The sequence below is a fragment of the Protopterus annectens genome, chromosome 13.part0, assembly GCF_019279795.1.
Source record: "Protopterus annectens isolate FY-2018-M chromosome 13.part0, PAN1.0, whole genome shotgun sequence".
In the NCBI taxonomy this organism is placed as follows: domain Eukaryota; kingdom Metazoa; phylum Chordata; order Ceratodontiformes; family Protopteridae; genus Protopterus; species Protopterus annectens.
In genome coordinates, this window is record NC_056747.1 from 1,261,248,817 (window position 1) to 1,261,269,139 (window position 20,323).

Here is a 20,323-nt window from a genome sequence, read left to right on the forward strand (position 1 = left end):
AAAAAAGGCAGGAGAAAAAAAGTCAGGAGAACATAGGAAGAAATGCAAAGAATGTTAGGGAGGGAAAGCATCTTACTTAGATGGACATTCTTACAAATCTGCCCTTAACCAAATTACCCGTGACTTTTACATATAATGAGAAGTCCCTCTTAAGTAACCTGTAGAACAGAGTACCCTTGGCTAAGCATTCAGGGTGACTATTCTCACAGGACAGTACCCATGATAATGACGACACCCCCAAATGACAAACATTGCTGAAAGTACAACTACAGGGGGGCTTTAAAGTACCCAATGCTGTACAACAATAAGCCCTTGGAATTTTCTTCTACATTAATCAACATTCAACATACATCTTAAGCACCTCAGCTGTAGAGGGTCCAAAAAGGACTTCTTTACCAAAAGTACATTTTGAAAATGAATCCACGCAAAACTACTCAAAACTGACACAAGCAGTAGCTATGAAGAAGTCAGCAGCATAAGCACACTTTACAATATGCTTTGTCACCTGGTAAATAGCTGTCTTAGAAACATTTGAGTTTTTTCATCTCATAAAAAGGAAGGCTAGCCATTAACTTATGCATGTCCTTAAAGGTAGCAACAATAACTTATGAGCTTGACAGTATAAAAGACAGCTGAAATAATACATTTCCTCTCTCCCTTATCCATTGCTTTCTTATCCTTGTCAGGGGGAAATGGGATTGGCATTAGTAACCTGGTTAGTAGGAGCAGATTTGGATACAGAAAATCCCAAAGTAGACCCAGCAGTTAAGAAACAGGTATTTTCCTTAAATAACCTGTCAGGCTTCTTGCGATCAGGTAAACTGAACACATTCCCTAATACACGCAAGACTGGAGGAATAGGCACCTAACCAACAAATCATAATACATTTTCCATGCCACCAAACCCCATTCTGGTCCCACTGAAAATCTTCTTTTACTGACAATTTATAGCCAAGTTGCAAGTGGTCTCTTCAACAGGAATATCTGAATATATTCTTTCCACACAAATCAGACCGACGGGAATTACAAGGATTTCCTGAAGTACATTCACACCCTTATGATTTCAGTCAGAAGAGGAAATATATGTCAAATAGAAGGGACTACTTTCCTGGGACTACTTTCCTTTTCTTGACAAAAAAAAAAAAAAAAAAAAAGGAAAAGCAGTGATGAGTGCTTTAGAAAATCCCAGTACATTTGCCCTGTCCATAGAAATAGGTAAACTGGAGGTTTTTAACTAAGCACCCTTCCCCTTGACAAAAATGGCTTTTATTAGGCACAGAGTTCCCAGCTTTAATATTCCCCTCCCTACCAAATGACACTTCATCTGCCTCTTCCCCATACATCATGAAAAGTGTCTCTCCCTTGTCCACCAAGCTCATCCCTACATCTGCAGCGGACAAGACTATCACAGTACTTAATGGCTGAAAAGGCTACACCAAATCTAAGGGAAAAATATGAGCAGTGTGAGGAACAAAAAAAAAAAAAAACAGCCACAGCAGAGTTTCTCCAACAGCAGCTGAGTCAGACACCCAAAGACTCACTCATAGCTGCCTTCTTTTTGCATACCAGTAAAGTACTGCAGTGAAGACTGAAGTCTGCTCCATAGGTAAACCAAAAGGAGACGTTGAAAGTGGATAACAGAGCCTTGACAAAAGTGCAACACAGAAAACAAGTGGTCCTAGGATAAGTAAACCACTGAGCCCCAATAAGCACAATATTTTGTCCCAAATAAAATTTCTGTTAAAAATTACACTTTTGCACACGTGTCACATAAGCATAAACATAACACTTAAAATAATGACAGCCCAAAACATTTTGATTCCTAGCTAAATAAAATTTTCACAGCAATAAAACAAAATAAGTAGAGAAGTCCTTCCCCAATAGAGACTTATCTGCCCAGTTCTTGAATATCTCTAGTTGACCGGCAGTTCCAGGGGCCCTGCTGAAGAAGCACTCAATCTGGCAGCAAAATAGCTCTGAAGCTTTTCTCGCAAATTGTTTTTTTTTATGGAGCTTTGCTACAGCTCCAGACAGTTTGAGCACATGGAAGGTGCCCCTAGCATTTGGAATCTGACCAGTTGCAGTGGGTTAGTACCCTTATTGCTTCAGCGAGTGCAAAACTGATGTTTGCTCATCATTCATTCTTAGTCAGGAACTGGCAAAAGACACAGAGACACAGAGTTTATCATGCCCCCTGGCATAACACTGTTTTCCACATAAAATCTAAGCCATCTGTGAACATCTGCAGACTGAAAAAGAGATGTCCAAGTAACGTAGCTAAGAGGCAAACGCAGCACGACTGCAAATCCAGTGTAGGCAACTATAGTCCAAATGCGATATACTCCGTTTATAAAGAATACTCCTGTGTGTAAAAAAACAAGTTCCGATTTATTTAGCATGCAACAAGTAAGCGCTTTCACATAAGCTTCGCCAGACCGTTAAAATTCAAATTTTCCAAACGTATCCTTTTTATATAAAATGGTCACGTTAAACATTTTTCAATTAAACATTTAAAAGGTGCATACTCAAACTAACAGTGTTGCTAAAATTCCGTTCTTACACTTAAAGTTAAGCAGTCAAAAGGATTATAAACTACTCCCACAAATGATACCTTTTCTATAATGCCAGTAGCCATCTCAGTCCTTGGATACTGTTTAAACTAATCCAATTCAAACGTATCCAAATATTGTGCTGTGAGTAGTTACGAGTAAATATACGTGCATCATATCTACGTATATTATGCATACGACTTACCGATTGCTGACTCAACTATTGTCCTAGTCTTAAATAACATCTCAATTGAAATGCTATACGAGACGACCAAAATCTAAATTTAGACATTAGTCTAAAACAGTTGAATCAAACTGACTGCGCAACAGTGCGCGCCTTCAAACCAGAGTTAAAAAATGCAGAAATTATATACATATATGCATATTCCTGTCCGATCTATATTACATCCTAAATCAATAAAAATGAAAAATGAAAATAAAAACAGTTTAGATCAGACAGTATGCAGTGTTATATGCACATCACCCATTCTTCGCTACTTCACATAAGGCCCCAGTGTTAGAGATCTATCTAAATTACCATATTCCATATAACGAGCATATGCGAATAAATGTACTATAAACAGTATGGCAACCTGCTAACTATACAATAGTGTACGCATCTGGAATGGAAGTAAACGTATAAAGAATACATGCGTTCCTATCTAATTTACAAGACAGCCCAAATATAAAAACAGTGCGGAGGCTCTAACTTATACTATAAGATCCTGCACCATGGGATTCTACTAATAGTTGGAAGTGCCATCTAAAATGTTTCTAGAACCATGGGCAAGACAGAAACTGTTTCAATAACCAAGTATAAAAAATGTTAAATTTAGGAGCAAAGCAAAGGCACTAACTTGTGCTGCGGCACTTGGACTGGTTATAAAATCCTACACCGCGTGATCCATCTAGTATGTTTCTAAACTTATAAATAAAATACGAACTGTCTCAATAGCCAAGTTCAAGAGATTGTGTCTAAAAAATACATGTAAGATGTGTCTCAATAGCCAAGTTCAAGAAATTACGTCTTAAAAAATATATGTAAGGGCATTTAGATCTACGATAGAACTAAGCTCTTCTATTGCTGTAATGACAATGGAATACACAAGGTAGAGCTAGGGACCGAGGAGTATGTTATACATATTCATGTCTAACACCACTTTTAAAGAAATAAATTATAGATCATATAACTAGTATGTATATCAGCTAAGGTATAAAGGAACAGATGACCTACCCTTCCTATATAACTACCTTACGATTAGACGTCTGCCCTTTAGAACAGGTTTAATTGATGCTCTTTCATTAAGCCCTTTGCCTTTATCGGCCCTCATTCTCATGATCCAGTTGATTTCCTTCTTTTCTGTGTTACCTTAGAAGATTGCTCTGCCACTCGGCAGTGAGTGCCAGTAAATACCCTCATATGGGTACTCTCTGCTGCGGCAAGTGCAATTTTTGTACATGTACTGAAATAGGAGATAGCTTCGTACATCCAGATATGGGACAACACAGGTTTCATGTGTCAGCAGATTGTGGCACTGACCACGTGGCATATTTAGCAGTCTGTCAGAGATGCCAATCTTTTTATGTCGGTAAAAGCGACAGAGCACTCAAGAGCTAGAATTAGAGAACATCTTTATGCCATCAGGATAGGTTATACCACGAATGCTTTGGCCAAATACATTATAGCACAAGGTCAGGAGCATGTTTTTCGATTTTATGGTTATAGATTAGGTCATTCCCATAATGAGAGAGGGCAACATACAAAATAACACAGAAAAGAAGGAAATCAACTGCATCATGAGAATGAGGGCAGATAAAGGCAAAGGGCTTAATGAAAGAGCATCAATTAAACCTGTCCTAAAGGGCAGACGCCTAATCGTAAGGTAGTTTATATAGGAAGGGTAGGTCATGTGTTCCTTTATACCTTAGTTGATATACATACTAGTTATATGATCTATAATTTATTTCTTTAAAAGTGGTGTTAGACATGAATATGTATAACATACTCCTCGGTCCCTAGCTCTACCTTGTGTATTCCATTGTCATTACAGCACTAGAAGAGCTTAGTTCCGCCGTAGATCTAAATGCCCTTACATATATGTTTTAGACGTAATTTCTTGAACTTGGCTATTGAGACACATCTTACATATATTTTTAGACACAATCACTTCAACTTGGCTATTGAGACAGTTCGTATTTTATTTATAAGTTTAGAAACATACTAGATGGATCACGCGGTGTAGGATTTTATAACCAGTCCAAGTGCCGCAGCACAAGTTAGTGCCTTTGCTTTGCTCCTACATTTAACATTTTTTATACTTGATTATTGAAACAGTTTCTGTCTTGCCCATGGTTCTAGAAACATTTTAGATGGCACTTCCCAACTATTAGTAGAATCCCGTGGTGCAGGATCTTATAGTATAAGTTAGAGCCTCCGCACTGTTTTTATATTTGGGCTGTCTTGTAAATTAGATAGGAACGCATGTATTCTTTTATACGTTTACTTCCATTCCAGATACGTACACTATTGTATAGTTAGCAGGTTGCCATACTGTTTATAGTACATTTATTCGCATATGCTCGTTATATGGAATATGGTAATTTAGATAGATATCTAACACTGGGGCCTTATGTGAAGTAGCGAAGAATGGGTGATGTGCATATAACACTGCATACTGTCTGATCTAAACTTTTTATTTTCATTTTTATTGATTTAGGATGCAATATAGATTGGACAGGAATATGCATATATGTATATAATTTCTGCATTTTTTTAACTCTGGTTTGAAGGCGCGCACTGTTGCGCACTCAGTTTGATTCAACTGTTTTAGACTAATGTCTACATTTAGATTTTGGTGGTCTCGTATAGCATTTCAATTGAGATGTTATTTAAGACTAGGACAATGGTTGAGTCAGCAATCGGTAAGTCGTATGCATAATATACGTAGATATGATGCACGTATATTTACTCGTAACTACTCTCAGCACACAGCACAATATTTGGATATGTTTGAATTGGATTAGTTTAAACAGTATCCAAGGACTGAGATAGCTACTGGCATTACAGAAAAGGTATTATTTGTGGGAGTAGTTTATACTCCTTTTGACTGCTTAACTTTAAGTGTAAGAACGGAATTTTAGCATCACTTAAGAGTATGCACCTTTAAATGTTTAACTGAAAAATGTTTAACTAACATGTGACTATTTTATATAAAAAGGATAGGCTTGGAAATTTTTAACGGTCTGGCGAAGCTTAAGCGCTTACTTTTTGCATGCTAAATAAATCAGAACTTTTTTTTTTTTTTTTTTTTTAACACACGGAGTACTCTTTATAAACTGAGTATATCGCATTTGGACTATAGTTGCCTACAATGGATTTGCAGTCCTGCTGTGTTTGCCTCTTAGCTACTTTACTTGGACTCTTATATTTTACTAATCGTAAGACAAGAGGTATTTACTCTGCTGGGAGTGCCCATACATTTTGACTATCTGAAAAAGAGATGTGCCTTTGTTACAATATTCTCAAAAAAAAGCACAACTAAGTTAACTGACTGGTTCAAATTAGCATCAGTAATGTTGTTGTTGTTGTTGTTAACAGCATCAGTAATAACCTTGTTAATAAAGAATGGATTACTCCTTAGAGGGACTCTCTCCTTACAGGGGAAGTGTCATTAAAATCCTATCAGAAGTGGAATCTTCCAGAACACAAGTTTCAGGTCACATGAGGATGGAGCTAAAAAGGTTGCACAGCTAGAATGTCACACAAAAATAAAATATCCCACAATGGAAGACTCTCCAAATCAAATCCCCATTGAGAATGTTCCAGATGAGACATCTTAAAGTCTCCAGAAATGCCACAAAAAACAGAATTTTTCAACAGGGAAAATCAGACAATGGCCACTAAATGGAGCCTGGCAGAATAATCTCAGTTGAATTATTTCCATTAAATTAAGCAGAACTTGCAATTGTCTTGGAATTTTATTTCTTCTGAGTGAAAGGTAAAGGAAGTAATCTGGTCACAGGTGAGCTAGGGCACCAACTGCATGACCCATCTACTAGCAACTTTGCTGACCCAAAATGGACATTGTTAGTCAAAAACATTCCAAATACATAACCCACTGGTAGACCCTCATGATCTCATGTCCCCCTCAAAAGCTAGGAAGGACAGAAAATATGGTCTAATTTCTAGACAACCACACGGAGGCATCAGTTTTGAGGCTTCTAGCTTCCTTCGGCTGTCTGTGTGCTGCAATAGCCCAACCCTAACATGATGCAACTGCACTGGTGGTAACCATCACCTTAGGAATCTTCAGCTGGAAGCAGATACTGGCCTTGAAGTTCAAATGACCTAGCCATACAGTTAAGAGGAGAGTGACATGCCATACAGATCTGAATGGACCGAAGAATCAAAGTTTACATGACCAGAAAGAGTCCACTAAAGACAGTTATGGAGTATGGCATGGGAAGTATATGTTCACAATGCTATCAAGTTTAAACCCCTAATTTTCCGTAAATGTGTGGAAAGACACAAAAGGAGATGCTATTTTTTTTAAAGCAAACATCAGCTTGTCAGGGAAAAAAAAAAGCCTAGGAAATCCTTGCATAGAGGAAACAAACCACAGATGTCAGAAAATACACCTGAAGAAAGTGAGCTTTTGCAACATTCACTGCAACTCCAAGAGGACGAAAAAAGACTAAGCATACCCCCCCCCCCCACTATGCCAGGCCATCCTGAATCAAAACAAAGAGCCTGTCTTCCAGGTAAATCTAAGATAAGATAAATGTACATTAGGTGAATATCCTGGAGACAAAGGTGAACTCAAATGGTAGGGTCCAGAATCCTCTGCTTCCTGTAGTGTACTTAGAAACCAAACTGTTGACGCACACAACTAAATCCCTTGCACTGACTACTCATGTGTGCATGCATATCACACATACACGTGTAAACTGCTGTTAACACACTGATGTTCCAACTCAAATTACCAAACATATCAACTGTTATAAAATCAATGGCTACATCAATACAGAAATAATGTTTTTTTTTTTAACATGTGCCATGGCAACCATTGCTATACACGTGTTCAAAGAACACTTTACAGGGATTCTGCTTTCTCTTCTTTGTACCTTATCCATAACTTCTCTAACACCTTCTATTGTAGGTAAAACCTCAGACTTGGGCTTCCTAGTATTTGCCTTTTCTCTACAGTAATCACTACATTTATAAATGATTTCTCTTTCCCAAACAGGTTTAGTGTCTTACAGAGTAATGCCAGTGTTTCAACAGGCAACATTTGGCTTTGTGGCTGCATGCTCAGAAGACTTTGCATTCTACCCCCCCCCCCCCAACAGAGGTCTGGTTTAATTTTTTCCAATAATGACACTGCAGTGCAGCATAATCGGGGGTTGGTGAACTCCTGAGTGTGCCATCCTTTGGATGAGACATTAAACCAAGTTACATCAACCTGAATTGGTAGTAACTCAGGTGGGTGCAAAAGATTCAATGGCATTTATTTAAAAAAACGGCAGGGGTACAGTGAATATGTTTTAGTAATACATAATGCCAATATAATGAAAATAGACAATCTACATAATATAACATTTTTTTTTACATTTCACTTAAAAACCTTTACTACAATTTTATTTCCCAGTGAATCCATTCTGCCCCAGCCACACCCACAACCAGATCTTTTTCACATCTTTATTATTTCATTTCTTGTTAAACATACTTCTGTTCTGCCTTTCTAAATAATTGAAGTACATGACATACGCATTTTGTGACTTTCACCATTATTTGCAAACTTTTCACATAATTCATTACTTTCACTTCTTTCTATCCTAAACTTTTGCCCACAATTTCACAACACATTTTTCAAAAATAATGTTTTATTCTTTTTTCCATTTCATATACAGTTTATACCTTCCTCTCTCTCATAATGCACAAATGCTTTTATAGTCAATCCACCTAGTAACACCTTCCACAAAGACTGCCTATTCCGATACGTTTTTTTTTTTTCTTTTTTAAAGATTCTCCAATGGATGAATCAGACAGCACTTGCTAATATTTCTGTTCCAGGCTTCTTCCTGCTCCGATTCACATTCTCTATGGCAACAGTTTTTTTTTTTAAATCCTGAACATAAATTATGTTTTTTCCCCAAGCAACCTTGCCACAAGTTTTTAGAATTCTCATTTAACACTTGTATTTTTCTAATCTTAACACCCAAAACATAGATTGGTACTAATCAGTCTGCAGACCACTTCACTCATTGCCAAAAACCCTATTCAAATAACAGTTCCATCTAGCCTCAAGGATGGTTAGATGAGATAGACCAGGGAAGAATTTGAGGCTGACCATCCAGTTATATAGGTTTATCTTGAAAGTGGCATGAGTACTACTCTGTTTTACATGTAGTGGAAATTTGTACAGAGGTGAAGGATATGTTGGGATAATCAATCACGCCGTGTCTCAATCATCAACTGATAAAGATTTAGTATGGATCAATGCAGTATTGTAGAGGGGAGGCACATTTGCAGACATTAGCAGAATGCTTCCCAGCAGGAAGCAGAGTGCAAGAAAATGCTGCTAGTTTTGGTGGGTCTTGATGCAGAGAAGGCATTTTATACAGCCAGTTGGGATTTTAGGAGTAATGCAAGTCACATTTACATTCCCCGTTAGAAGAACATGGTTAATTAGGGGTATACTATGGTTAGGAGGGTTCCTCTCAGACAAGCTGTGTTTGAACACAGGAAGCAGGTAGGCGTGCCCTATTTTTAGACAGAACCATCGGCAAAGAAAATAAGGGACTCACATTCAAGGATATAAAACTTTCACACTAACAAAGAAAAAAAGTCAACTTTATCTGCATACATTATTCTGTATTTGAAAAATCCATAAAAGGATAGTTTCTCGTTGAATATTTTGAAACTCTTTCAAGTCTAAGATATAAAACAAATGAAGATAAAGGCTGTATCAGTAACTTATCTACCCACAGATGAACTGATTCAGAGGTACTCATATGCTTGAGAACATTACCTTTATTTATGTGCATGGATTATAAAAAAAAAATCCTGTTATAGCAGCCAAAGGATGTGTAGGAAGAGACTATACAAAACATAATACAGAAATTGAGAAGCTGGAAGCTCTGCTTTATGGATATGGACAGCAGAATACCAGTAACCAAAATGTTTCTGGTCCCTTTAGTTTTGCATAAAGGTCAGATGTATTTCTGTCAACCAGAGGAGAAGCTGGAATATGATACTGAATTACAAAGTGGATATCATACATGTATATGCAGCAAGTTAGCAACTGCCAATAAAAAAATGAAGGAATTTGCTTGGAAGGGAAAGAGGGCAACAGTTTGGATAAGTTAACTCTTTCTATAGAGCAAGGTAGTTTAGGAGTAACCAATTTGAAGGGATTTTTTAGGGGAGTGGATTTAAAAAGATTATCTTATAACAGCTAAGGATATGTGGAGGGGACTAAACAAAAGATGGGCCAAAAACTTGGAAACTAAAAGCTCTTCAATATGGAGATGAACAGTTAGGTACAAGCAGTGAAAATATTTATAGTCCCTTTAGTTTTATATACAAGGTTACTCAAAAATGAAAAAGTACATTTTATTTTACATCTGTTTACTGGGTAGTGTCCAACTGGGCCAGAAGTCCATTTCAGTGGAGGCCCAGGGAGAAACGCTCCATAATACAGTAACTGAATATACAAGAACATGATTAAACAGTTTTTTTAAGCAGCTGTCATTGACAAATATTACATCTGTCTAGCTAGAATTTGAACAGCATTTTAAAACTTCTGTTTAAGGAAAGTGGTTTATTAATCAAATGATTCACGGGTATTATTTAAGCAATCAGTTTAATTTTGATTGTTCTAAAGAAGACCTCATGGGTCGAAAACACTTAACCATCACAGATTCTTTGGTATTTTCACATGTTCTCCTGTTTGTGGTAGTTTTCAGTTACAGTGTCACATCAATTTGACAAAGGAAGGATTTAAGCATGGACATTCAATAAAACATTTCCATAACTACAACTGCTTTAATAATAACCCCATGTGTAACTGTTGCAACATTACTGCATATCATTCTGATTTGTAATGTGTCATTTAACATTGCTGTTGAGACTAAATAGCAAATACTTCTAACAACTATACATTGTGTTTCTCTACCTAAATTTGTATAAGGCTATGTTGTATCTTTTTTCTCTGGGCCTTCACCGAAAAGGGGCACTGCCAAGTCAGATTTTATCCCAGTAAACAAAAGCAAAAAATAGATACATAAACATGTCACAAAGTAAAAGGAGTTAATACTGAGTAAGAGGCGTCCAAATACTGATAAAATAGGGGGGGGGGGTTCAATAATGGTAGATTTGTGAGAGAAAAGGGTTATTAGCAGGGGAGGAGGACTATGCTGACACACACTAATATTGCGCGTAAAACTACTGTTAGGGAGATCAGGGGAATATTTATGGGTGATACCCTGGCTTTATTTGCAATAACGATGCTTTATCAGGGGAAATAAAAGGAAAATATAAACGAGGGCAGATGCCCTAAAAAAAGATGATTTTTTTTTCTTATGAAGATATGAATTCAACAGCAGGAGTTCAGAATTTACAAGTTTTACAAGATACAACAATTATGCCAGACTGAGTAAAAATTACAATTCATAGCAGTATGTTTACTTTATTATAGGAGATCCATCCAATAAACTACAGTAGATCATACACCAATAAAACAAAAATAAAAGAACACTGGTGCTTTCCTACTGGTTTGTTAAAAAGGGAGGATTTCAAAGAATGGATAGTGGGTATGATTAAAGAGTTACTGAGAAAAATTAATTCTGAATGTCAGCAGGACAGCTAATATATGGGCCAACATGAAAACAGACTTTAAAGGCATAGTAAAAAATAAGACAAATATGGTAAAGAAATTGTATTGGGAGCTTGACAAAGGATAAAGTGCAGTAGAAGAAAGGAAAGAACAGGAGCAAGAAGACGAGCAACTGTAGAGAGCTAAAGGAAAAACAGTTTTTGAGCAATATGCACACGTTTAAAAAGGCTGATGTTTAATGAGCGTTCTTGACAACTAGTAAGTGCAAAAACTTAGTAACATGACTGGAGGAAAAAAAAGCAGGAAAAATTGCAGCCTATGACAAAAAAATAGAGTGCCTATAGAAGTAATTTCAAATATTTTGGAAATCTTGTGAACATTTACATAAATCATAGGACAAAAGAAATCAAGACAAGAAACACATGGACATCTTATGGAAGACTTAGCTGGGTCAAGGTCACAGAAAGACAAAGCTTAACCATTAAAAACTAAGACATAAAGAGATGAAGTAAAAAGTGATATGGAAATTTGGAATCATGGAAAGAGTATGAAACTAAGAACTAGAATGCTTTAACAATATTAAAAGGGAGTATCGACATATTGGAAGAAAGCAGTGGTGTGCATTTCTTACATCTGGCTTCATGTAGAGTAAATTCCAATTTTAAAGTGGGTTATAAAGTGTTTAAGTTTACATTAACCAACAGAACAGCAAAGAGAACAGTACATTTGATAGATATGGTTCAATGTGGTTTTGTGGCAATGAGGAAAACGTTTGAGAACAATGATGATTGAGAGGGAAAAAGTGCAAAAAAACCCTATCAAGTCTTAACGCAGAGAAAGCATTCATACAATCAGCTAGGATTTTATGAACAAAACAGAAAAATCTCTATTGCCTGATAAAATAACAGGGTTAATTAGGAGGATATAAATCGGGCAAAGCTTTTTTTTTGGGATACGTCCCTTTGTCAATGCTGGAGCACTGACAAAGGGACGCATCCCAAAAGCTCTGGCCGATTTATAGTTTCTTCATTACATTTTGCCTGGAGTTTGAGGTCTGCTTTTTAAGTCTTTTCACAGAACTCATTTACACCGTTTTCTGACTGGTTTGAGAGTGTTAATCAGGAGGCACTAGAAAGTGTTGAGGCAAGAATTAGAGTAGGAGGGCATCTTTCTGAAGAGCTATGCTCAAACAGGAGAACCAGGCAGACATGTCCTCTCTCCCCTCAGTAGTTTGCTTTACATTTAGTGCAGTTAGCAAAACTAACAAACAGTCACAAACTGATTCAGCAAAGCCCATACTTACGGGGAAAAGTATTTAGGTGTAGATGTTAAAACAGATCCTGGTATGCCAGCCAATGACATACAGGAAGAGAGATTAAAATAGGTGAATACTAAAATTAAGAAACTGAAAATTCTTGATTACAGATACTAACAGTAAGACACAAAGAAAATACTTTTAGTCCCTTTAAACTTGTATGTGGGTCATGCATATTTTCAACCAACAGGGAAGAAGTTGCAGATGACAAAAATGTAAAACATTTTTGGGAGGTACAGGATGAAGGCAAGAGTTGTGCTGTACAAGATGATTCCCTTCAACAAAGCAAAGTAGTTTAGGGTTAACCAATTTGAAGGGGTACAGGTTATGCAGTAGACATCTGAAGTACATTATGTAGATTAAATTATTAGATTAGATTATTAGATTAGATTACGTAGATTCCATTAACATGGAAAAAGAAGAGGATGAAATTGGTGGGAATTTAAAAATACAGATTGGATTTTAAATGAAAGTCCTTAACAAAAATAGTAACATACATGAAGAATATTATATTCAGAGCTGCAGGGGGGGGGGGTTAAAAACAAAACCAGTGAGAGGATCTCCAAGCAGTCGTACAGAAAACAGATGAGTGCCTGGAAACTACCACAGAAAATAAAAACAAAAGAATAAGAGTGCCATGAGCAAATAACTCCAGAGGAAAAGGTAACTGCAGGATACAGCCAAGGAGGAATTTTGACCGATTGTTAGAGATTAAAGATCAATACTATAAAATGGGATATTACAGGCCAATATTATAAAAAGGCCTATGTGAAATATTAGCTTTGGCAAAGGTTTTAGATTCTAGTACAAAATGCTGTTAAAGAGATAATTAGGGTGTATAAAATACTGTATGATAATTATATGAATCATGGAATTTAAGAGAAAAGTGAGGAGAAAGTTTTCAGAGGAACAATATGAAAAATCTGACAAGTTTCCCCAAGTATAAAACAAAATCTATACAGATGTTTTCAATGTGCGTCTTCACACCTACTTTTAATATCCCAAGTAGATTTCAGAGGCAATTATGGAGATGTGATGGGTAACAGAAAAACTGTGAATATTTTTTTTAATGTAACAACTTGGCAGGTTTTAAAATTGAATTTGTAAAGATGGCAAAAAATGGAGGTTGAATACTTAGAAAAGGAAATGCAGCAAATTTCATAGAAATGCAGCAAATTTCATAGAAATAAATGGAATTTGCAGGAGACATCCCTACAGAATAACTCTTATGAGGAGGACTGAGGATTAAAAGAAGGCAGAAACTGATCAATTTATCATACATTGGAATGAGTGAAATTTGTTAAGAAACATGGATTTACACCGTACAATTTTGCATGTAAAAAAAAAAAAAAACTGTGGTACTTGCGTATTATCGCAACCAGATTTTTTTTCAGCAGTGCTGGTTACTTCTGTTTAGATCAAGTAATAGCAACAGTGTTATGAAGGTTAGATACATGTCTTCTGTAATGTTTTTGTAGTTTTATGAAGGTTTATCATTGAAACGGCTGAAAAAACTAATGTCGGAAAAGTAAGGTTTGAAATATAGGTTTCCCCTTTACCGCCAGCATGTTGTGTCAGTTTAAGCAAGTCCCATTCTACTTCCAAGGCGTTCCTTTGACATGCTGTCGGTCGGTGAAGGAAAGATCTGTTTTCAAACCTTTACTATTCTTTGCACAGCTGATTCAATGGTAAACCTAAGAGGTACTACAGAAACACTACAGAAAATCTTGTTTCGGTATAACCTTCATGATGCTTTCATACATCCAAAAAGAACAAGGTAATGCTGAGAGATCCTTCGCCACAAGAACTGCAAGTAAAAAAATAAAAACCATTCCACAGACGAAAGCACCTCATCTTCTGTTGTCCGCTTGTGTGCAATATCATACGCTAACTGCCACACTCATCTCATCAGGGAAAGAACTGAAGGAAAACTAGATCGCTGACCCTACTTCCCAAAATGATTCAATATTTGGAAAATATATTGTGGTGAATAATTCAGCGATATAAACCATAAAAATGCAGTCATGCTGATTGCAAACACAGTCATTCCAGAAAAGGAAACCTACACAAAAGCAAGCCAAAGATAATCTGTGGAATGTCATAACTCTAGCAGCCTACAGATATCCTTAGATTTCTGAGCATCTTAATAGCAAGCACCTAATGTGCTGTTTAAACTCCGCTTGTGTGCAATATCGCATCCGCTAACTACCACAATTATTTCAGAACCAACATACACACACACGTAACCACTGTGATCACAGAAATCAACGTTTGACGTCTTTTAAAGGACACTTCCCACAAATTTTAAGTCCTAACATTTTTTTAAAACCATCACCGATATCCCGGCAGACTTTGACAGTGTACCCTTCCATATTACACTTCAGTGATGCCATTTCAGTACAAATCAACACAGTTAAAAGACGGCGCAAAATCTGGTTGCGATAATACGCAAGTACCAAAACTGCAACTTAAAATGGAAAGATTTAATAAAGATGTCAAAAACAGAGATAGGGGCATCCCATCTGCAACTGAAAAAAAAATTGAAGCAACTTCCATCCAATGGACCATGATTTAAAAACAGCTGAAAGCTGTTTTTGTTTGTGGTGGGCAAATGTTACAATACCACCACAGTTAAAAACAAACCGATATTACAAACTAATAAAGTGAAAGGTGAGGGAAGTCTAACTACCATCTGTCCCAGATGCAAGAATAGGTGGCCACTGTCTGGTGGACTTGATGCTGCCAATGGATATGGAAAGGAAGAGCACAAGAAGTTGCTTCCAAGTCAAAGGGTGATACAGATTTATGACATGTAGACGCACACACAAACAAAGGAAAGAGAGTTAGGTGCGACAAACTTCCACTAAGCAGTCCTTATTCTTATAAGGAAGTCTTTTCTTTAATACAGAGTTTTAGGTAGAGTTAAAATTAGCATTTTTAGGATTAATGTTAAATGTTTTAGGGTTAAGGGAATAGTTTCCCCAAGGAGACTACTATACTGAAGCACCACCTTTTTATTTAAAATAGAATCAGAGCTAGGTTAATGAAACAAAAAACAGAATATCCCAATAAGACAATATAAATAAGTTCAACATATTTCTATTTTGTTTTCATACATTCAAAAACAACTTCACTAACTTCTTATTAATATCTATATTAGTATGCATACTACATATAAATAATCCACAAGGCATCTAAAGTCTAAAGCATATGTAAACAGAATAATTCAGCATTAGCACCTACCAAAGAATACACAAACAATATGATTTAGATATACCTAGTCCCACCAGTACTGAAAATGCAACATCTACAACATAAATGGTTCTGCCTGTGGAAAAAATTCACAACTGCTGTACCGAGGGAGTAGTGGTCAATATTTTACTACAGCTACCTCCTCTTTTCTCCAGAAATGAGGTTTCTGGGGGGACATCACAGATGATATCGCACTGACATGCCCCTATTTCAGGCAGAAAGAAAAGAAAGTTAGACATCACAAATGTGGCTTCAACACGCCACTCTTCCTTTAAGTGAAAAAGTAAACAACTTTAGCCTCATTTTTTAAACAGCTGTAGAGACTGATGGGAGAATGTGGTCAATCCTACCTTTGGCAGTCTACTCCTCTCCTGTGCTATTTCCTGCAGGACACAAGAGAATCAGGTGACATTTTATCGCCGTCACTGTGTTTCTGTCAGAAAAACTTTGTCATGTAACATAGTATCCCTGGAAAAGAATTGAGTGCCAGGGCTGGCACCCCTTTGGCCCTCCTTCCCCTTTCACTGAACAGCAGCAGTGGTCAAGTAATCAGCAGCTCTACTTTCTAATGATGTAGGTACTAAGCTGCACATCTTCCCTAACAGATTTGTTTGAAATGCATGACAACTTTTCCCCATTTCTGGCATCTATTGTAATAGAGTACTAACATTATATACTAATTTGCAGTGTACATTGCATTAAACATAAAATTTAAGAGTAAAACAAGAAGACTGTGGCTATAGGAAATACCAACAAGCAGTTTATGCAAACAATTACGAAAAAATATGTCCTACCGAGGAATTCAGCTTAAATAACAAAAGGAACCAACATCTGTCCAACACAGCCTCAACATTTCTAAGTAAACATTGATTAGGCTGGTCTCAAATGGGAAGGAATCCTCAAAAATGCAAGAACCGAAAAGGATTTGTCTCTTTTCAATGTGGGCCCACAGTGATGCTGTAGGACAGGTTGCCCTACATAAATCTCAGCAATTCAAACAGATATACAATTATAAGTAAGGGTGAAATTTTAATCCTTTGTTTTTTTCCAGTTCAAGTCAATGTTTTTTTTTCAGCAACTCGTTTGGTGTGAGACATCATTTCCTTTTAGGCATTTACTTTAAGAGGATGGAAGCACAGCAACTTAACAGGCAGAACTACCTACCAGTGAATTATTCTCATAACAGTGGATTCAAAGTTATTACAAATCAACTATGCATCCCTTCCAGTATTTCAAACCATATGAATAACCCCTACTCTGGTAAATAAGGAAAGGTGAGGGTACCACTACCTTTTTTCTGAATGGGTGGTCACTCCCAGAAAAAGTGGGGTTCCTTCATTGTGGCAGGCAACAGGCATTTCTCTCAAATGTCCCCGATTTTGGCTTAAAATTTTGTTCTGCCCCTCCCATTCTTTCCTAAAGCTATAATTTTTTGGAAGAAAAGGAGGTGGGATTCCATTTAATAACGCACTTCTCAGTGCTCCAGACTTTTACTCAAATTTCTGCTCTGTCCCTCTTAACCCCTCCTAAAGCCGGTGACTCTTGAAGAAAAGGTGGTGAATTACATTTAACAAGTAATGAGTTACAGACTTCTTTTACTTAAGAACGTGTACACTTATTCACATTTTCTTATTCTGCCAGGGTTTCAGATTTAAAGTGTCCCTGATTTGTCCCCGATGCTGTTGAGTTTTGTCCTTGATTCCGTTAGAGGAATGCTTAACAAATAAGGACAATAACTAAACTTTTATATATTAATTTCACAGAACGCACGTTAATTCACAGTTTCTTATTCTTGTAACTCATGACGTTAATAGTGCTGATATTTTAAAAATTATCCAATTACTTTTGTAATTGTCCCCGATTCTGGGAGCAAGAGGTTAAAGCCAAGGCAACAGCTAGGTCACTCCCTAAGAAGTCCCGTAGCTATTAAGATCCTCACCAAGGGCCACACTCACAAGACAGCTGGTGCCGCACTATGCTCAGCAAAAAATCTGCAACAGCATTACAAACACACTCAACAGGCCACTTGTTCATTTTTTTGCCGTGCACCCCTGTTGCACAGGGCCCTCTCAATCTTCAGTGGTTAAAAAGCCAAAAGAAAATGGGTAACGGCACTGACATAAGTTCAGACAGCTTAAACTCTCCTTTATAATGACCCTTTTGACCCCCTCCCAAGCCGAAGACTCCTGCAACAACCCCTCCTCCCTTAGCGGGCAGTGGTTACCTTTACGCTGGCCTCTAGCTTGCCCTCAAACGTCAAGTCGATCAAATCTGGCTTCAGGCTGAGCCCATAGTTGATCGGGATTACAGTAGTGGGCAATCGCTCAAAAGGCTTCTTCTCAGGCATGGTTAGAATAATGCACTGATTCAAACAAAGCAAATATAACCCGGAGAAGATTCCAGCTACAACTCTGTTTCACAACTGTCCTGCCGTTTTTCTCACAGGTTTACAGCTGAAGGAGGCGGTTGCCACAGTTATGGATGACAGGAGGAGCTTGCGTGCGACAGCTCAAACAAGGTGTTCACACGATTCAGCCTTACGTAAAGTCTTACGTAAAATCAAACGGAAAGAGGCGGGGCTCAGATATAGGAACGCCTTCTGGTGTTCATGCTGCTTTTAGTCTCACTTGTTGTGGACATTAGCAAAACTCTATTTGAAGGATAGTTGCCTATCTATCTTTGATATCCAAGTCGTGGGACGCTTTCAAACAACTTCAACTTGGAAGCTTACAACCGTACATATCAACTGTCCAAATTTTTGCCTTATATTTTTTGTATGATAAAATTTGTGGTTTTCTGGTAAATCACTGGGGATTCTTCTTTCGGCTTTTCCCGGTTAGGGGTCGCCACAGCGGATCATCTCTCCGCCCATGATTGGCAGTGGAGTTTTACGGTGTCGAGTTGCCAGCCCGGCGCCCAAGCTTCCACAGGAGGCACGCACTCACGCCTAGGGCCAATTTAGAGTGACCAATCCACCTACAGCATGTCTTTGGGATGTGGGAAAAAAAACGGAGCACCCGGAAGAAACCCACGCGACCACAGGGATGGCATGCATAAAGTAACTAAATATTGGCAAACATTTGAGTTTCAGACTTCATTTCCTGCAGAAAATGCATGCTAACCGAAGTACTATTGTTATATTAAATTTCAAAGTTTATAAAAGCAATATATCGGTCCCTATTTTTGGGCCTTTGGCCTGCATTATTTTAGGCTTTGTCTAGATTATTTATGCTAAGAGGGGTTGTTACTGGAGTCTTCTAAAAAAACTCCAGCTATACTCTGTGGCATATTGTCTACTCAGAGGCGATCAATGCTTAACATACAAGGCCATGACAAACCGTGAGCTGTTGGACATGCTCCACTTAAAGAAATCCCAATCCCTCAGAGCCACACGCTCCAGGGATCTAAACCTTGTCATCACAATGAACAAAACATGCTGGAGGGATAGGTTCCTGACCCAGACTCCCCATACTCTGGAATAGACTACCCATACATATCAAGCAGAGCGCCTCATTGGCCCTCTTCAAAAGGAAACCTTGATGATTGGATGGGAGATAGGACATTCAGCCCGGGGATCATGTCAGTCGCCCTGCTAGACAGAGGCCTGGAGAAGTAAATATTGTGGGAAGAAATATCCAGGGAATTGTTATGGCTAGGCTTGCATAGGCCCTAGGGCTGATAGCCTAGTACCAACCTATGAACCTATAAGAAGTTGTGAAATATGCTTACAGCATGTTTAAAATGTGCTGTGTTGATACTTAAAATGTTATTTTGATGAATGAATATGTTTTAGTATTATTTACCACAAATGTTTGCTAAAAATTCATAATGAATGAATGTTTGGCAGATCCCATGCCCTTCCATACCTGTTACCTTCTTAGAGCAAAGGCCCAATTTTTTAAAAATTTTCTCTTGCAAAGATAATGTTGCCAGAATAACAAGGTTTTGCAATAGTATGCATTTTCCAAAATATATGAAGTCTGAAACTGATGTGTGTTATTACATAGTAACTTCAGTCCTCAAGGACTGGCCAGAAAACCACAAATTTTGTGAGGGTAAGACACTGTGTTGGAGGGAAGCCTTCTAGCTTATCAGTGGGAGTGGTACGCACTAGGTAACCTATCTACCACATAAGGAGTGGTTCTGGCCCAGAAATTGTAATTATTGGCCGTTTGGGCAGTTTTTCCATCTGTCTCAACTTTCTGATTTAAAAGCCCACATTTGCACTTGTTTCCCTCCTTTCCTGTAACTAGTTTAGTCCAGATACAGATTCTTACTTTTAGCACTTGAATTTGCTTATTTGTGATCAGCACTTGTTCAGAACTTGTAAGCACTAAATAACCTACTAATTACTACAGCACTCAACCTTC

At 37.5% G+C, this 20,323-nt stretch overlaps 1 protein-coding gene across 1 annotated transcript in view; it reads right to left on the bottom strand.

Annotated features, from left to right (window-relative positions):
• Positions 1–18,475, bottom strand: part of NPEPPS (aminopeptidase puromycin sensitive) — a 1,948,381-nt gene extending 1,929,906 nt beyond the window's left edge. The window contains exon 1 of the mRNA XM_044054968.1: positions 18,178–18,475. Coding sequence (XP_043910903.1) covers positions 18,178–18,300 — 123 coding nt within the window. The 5' untranslated portion in view covers positions 18,301–18,475. The remainder of the gene's footprint in view (positions 1–18,177) is intronic.
• Between the last annotated feature and the right edge of the window lie 1,848 nt (positions 18,476–20,323).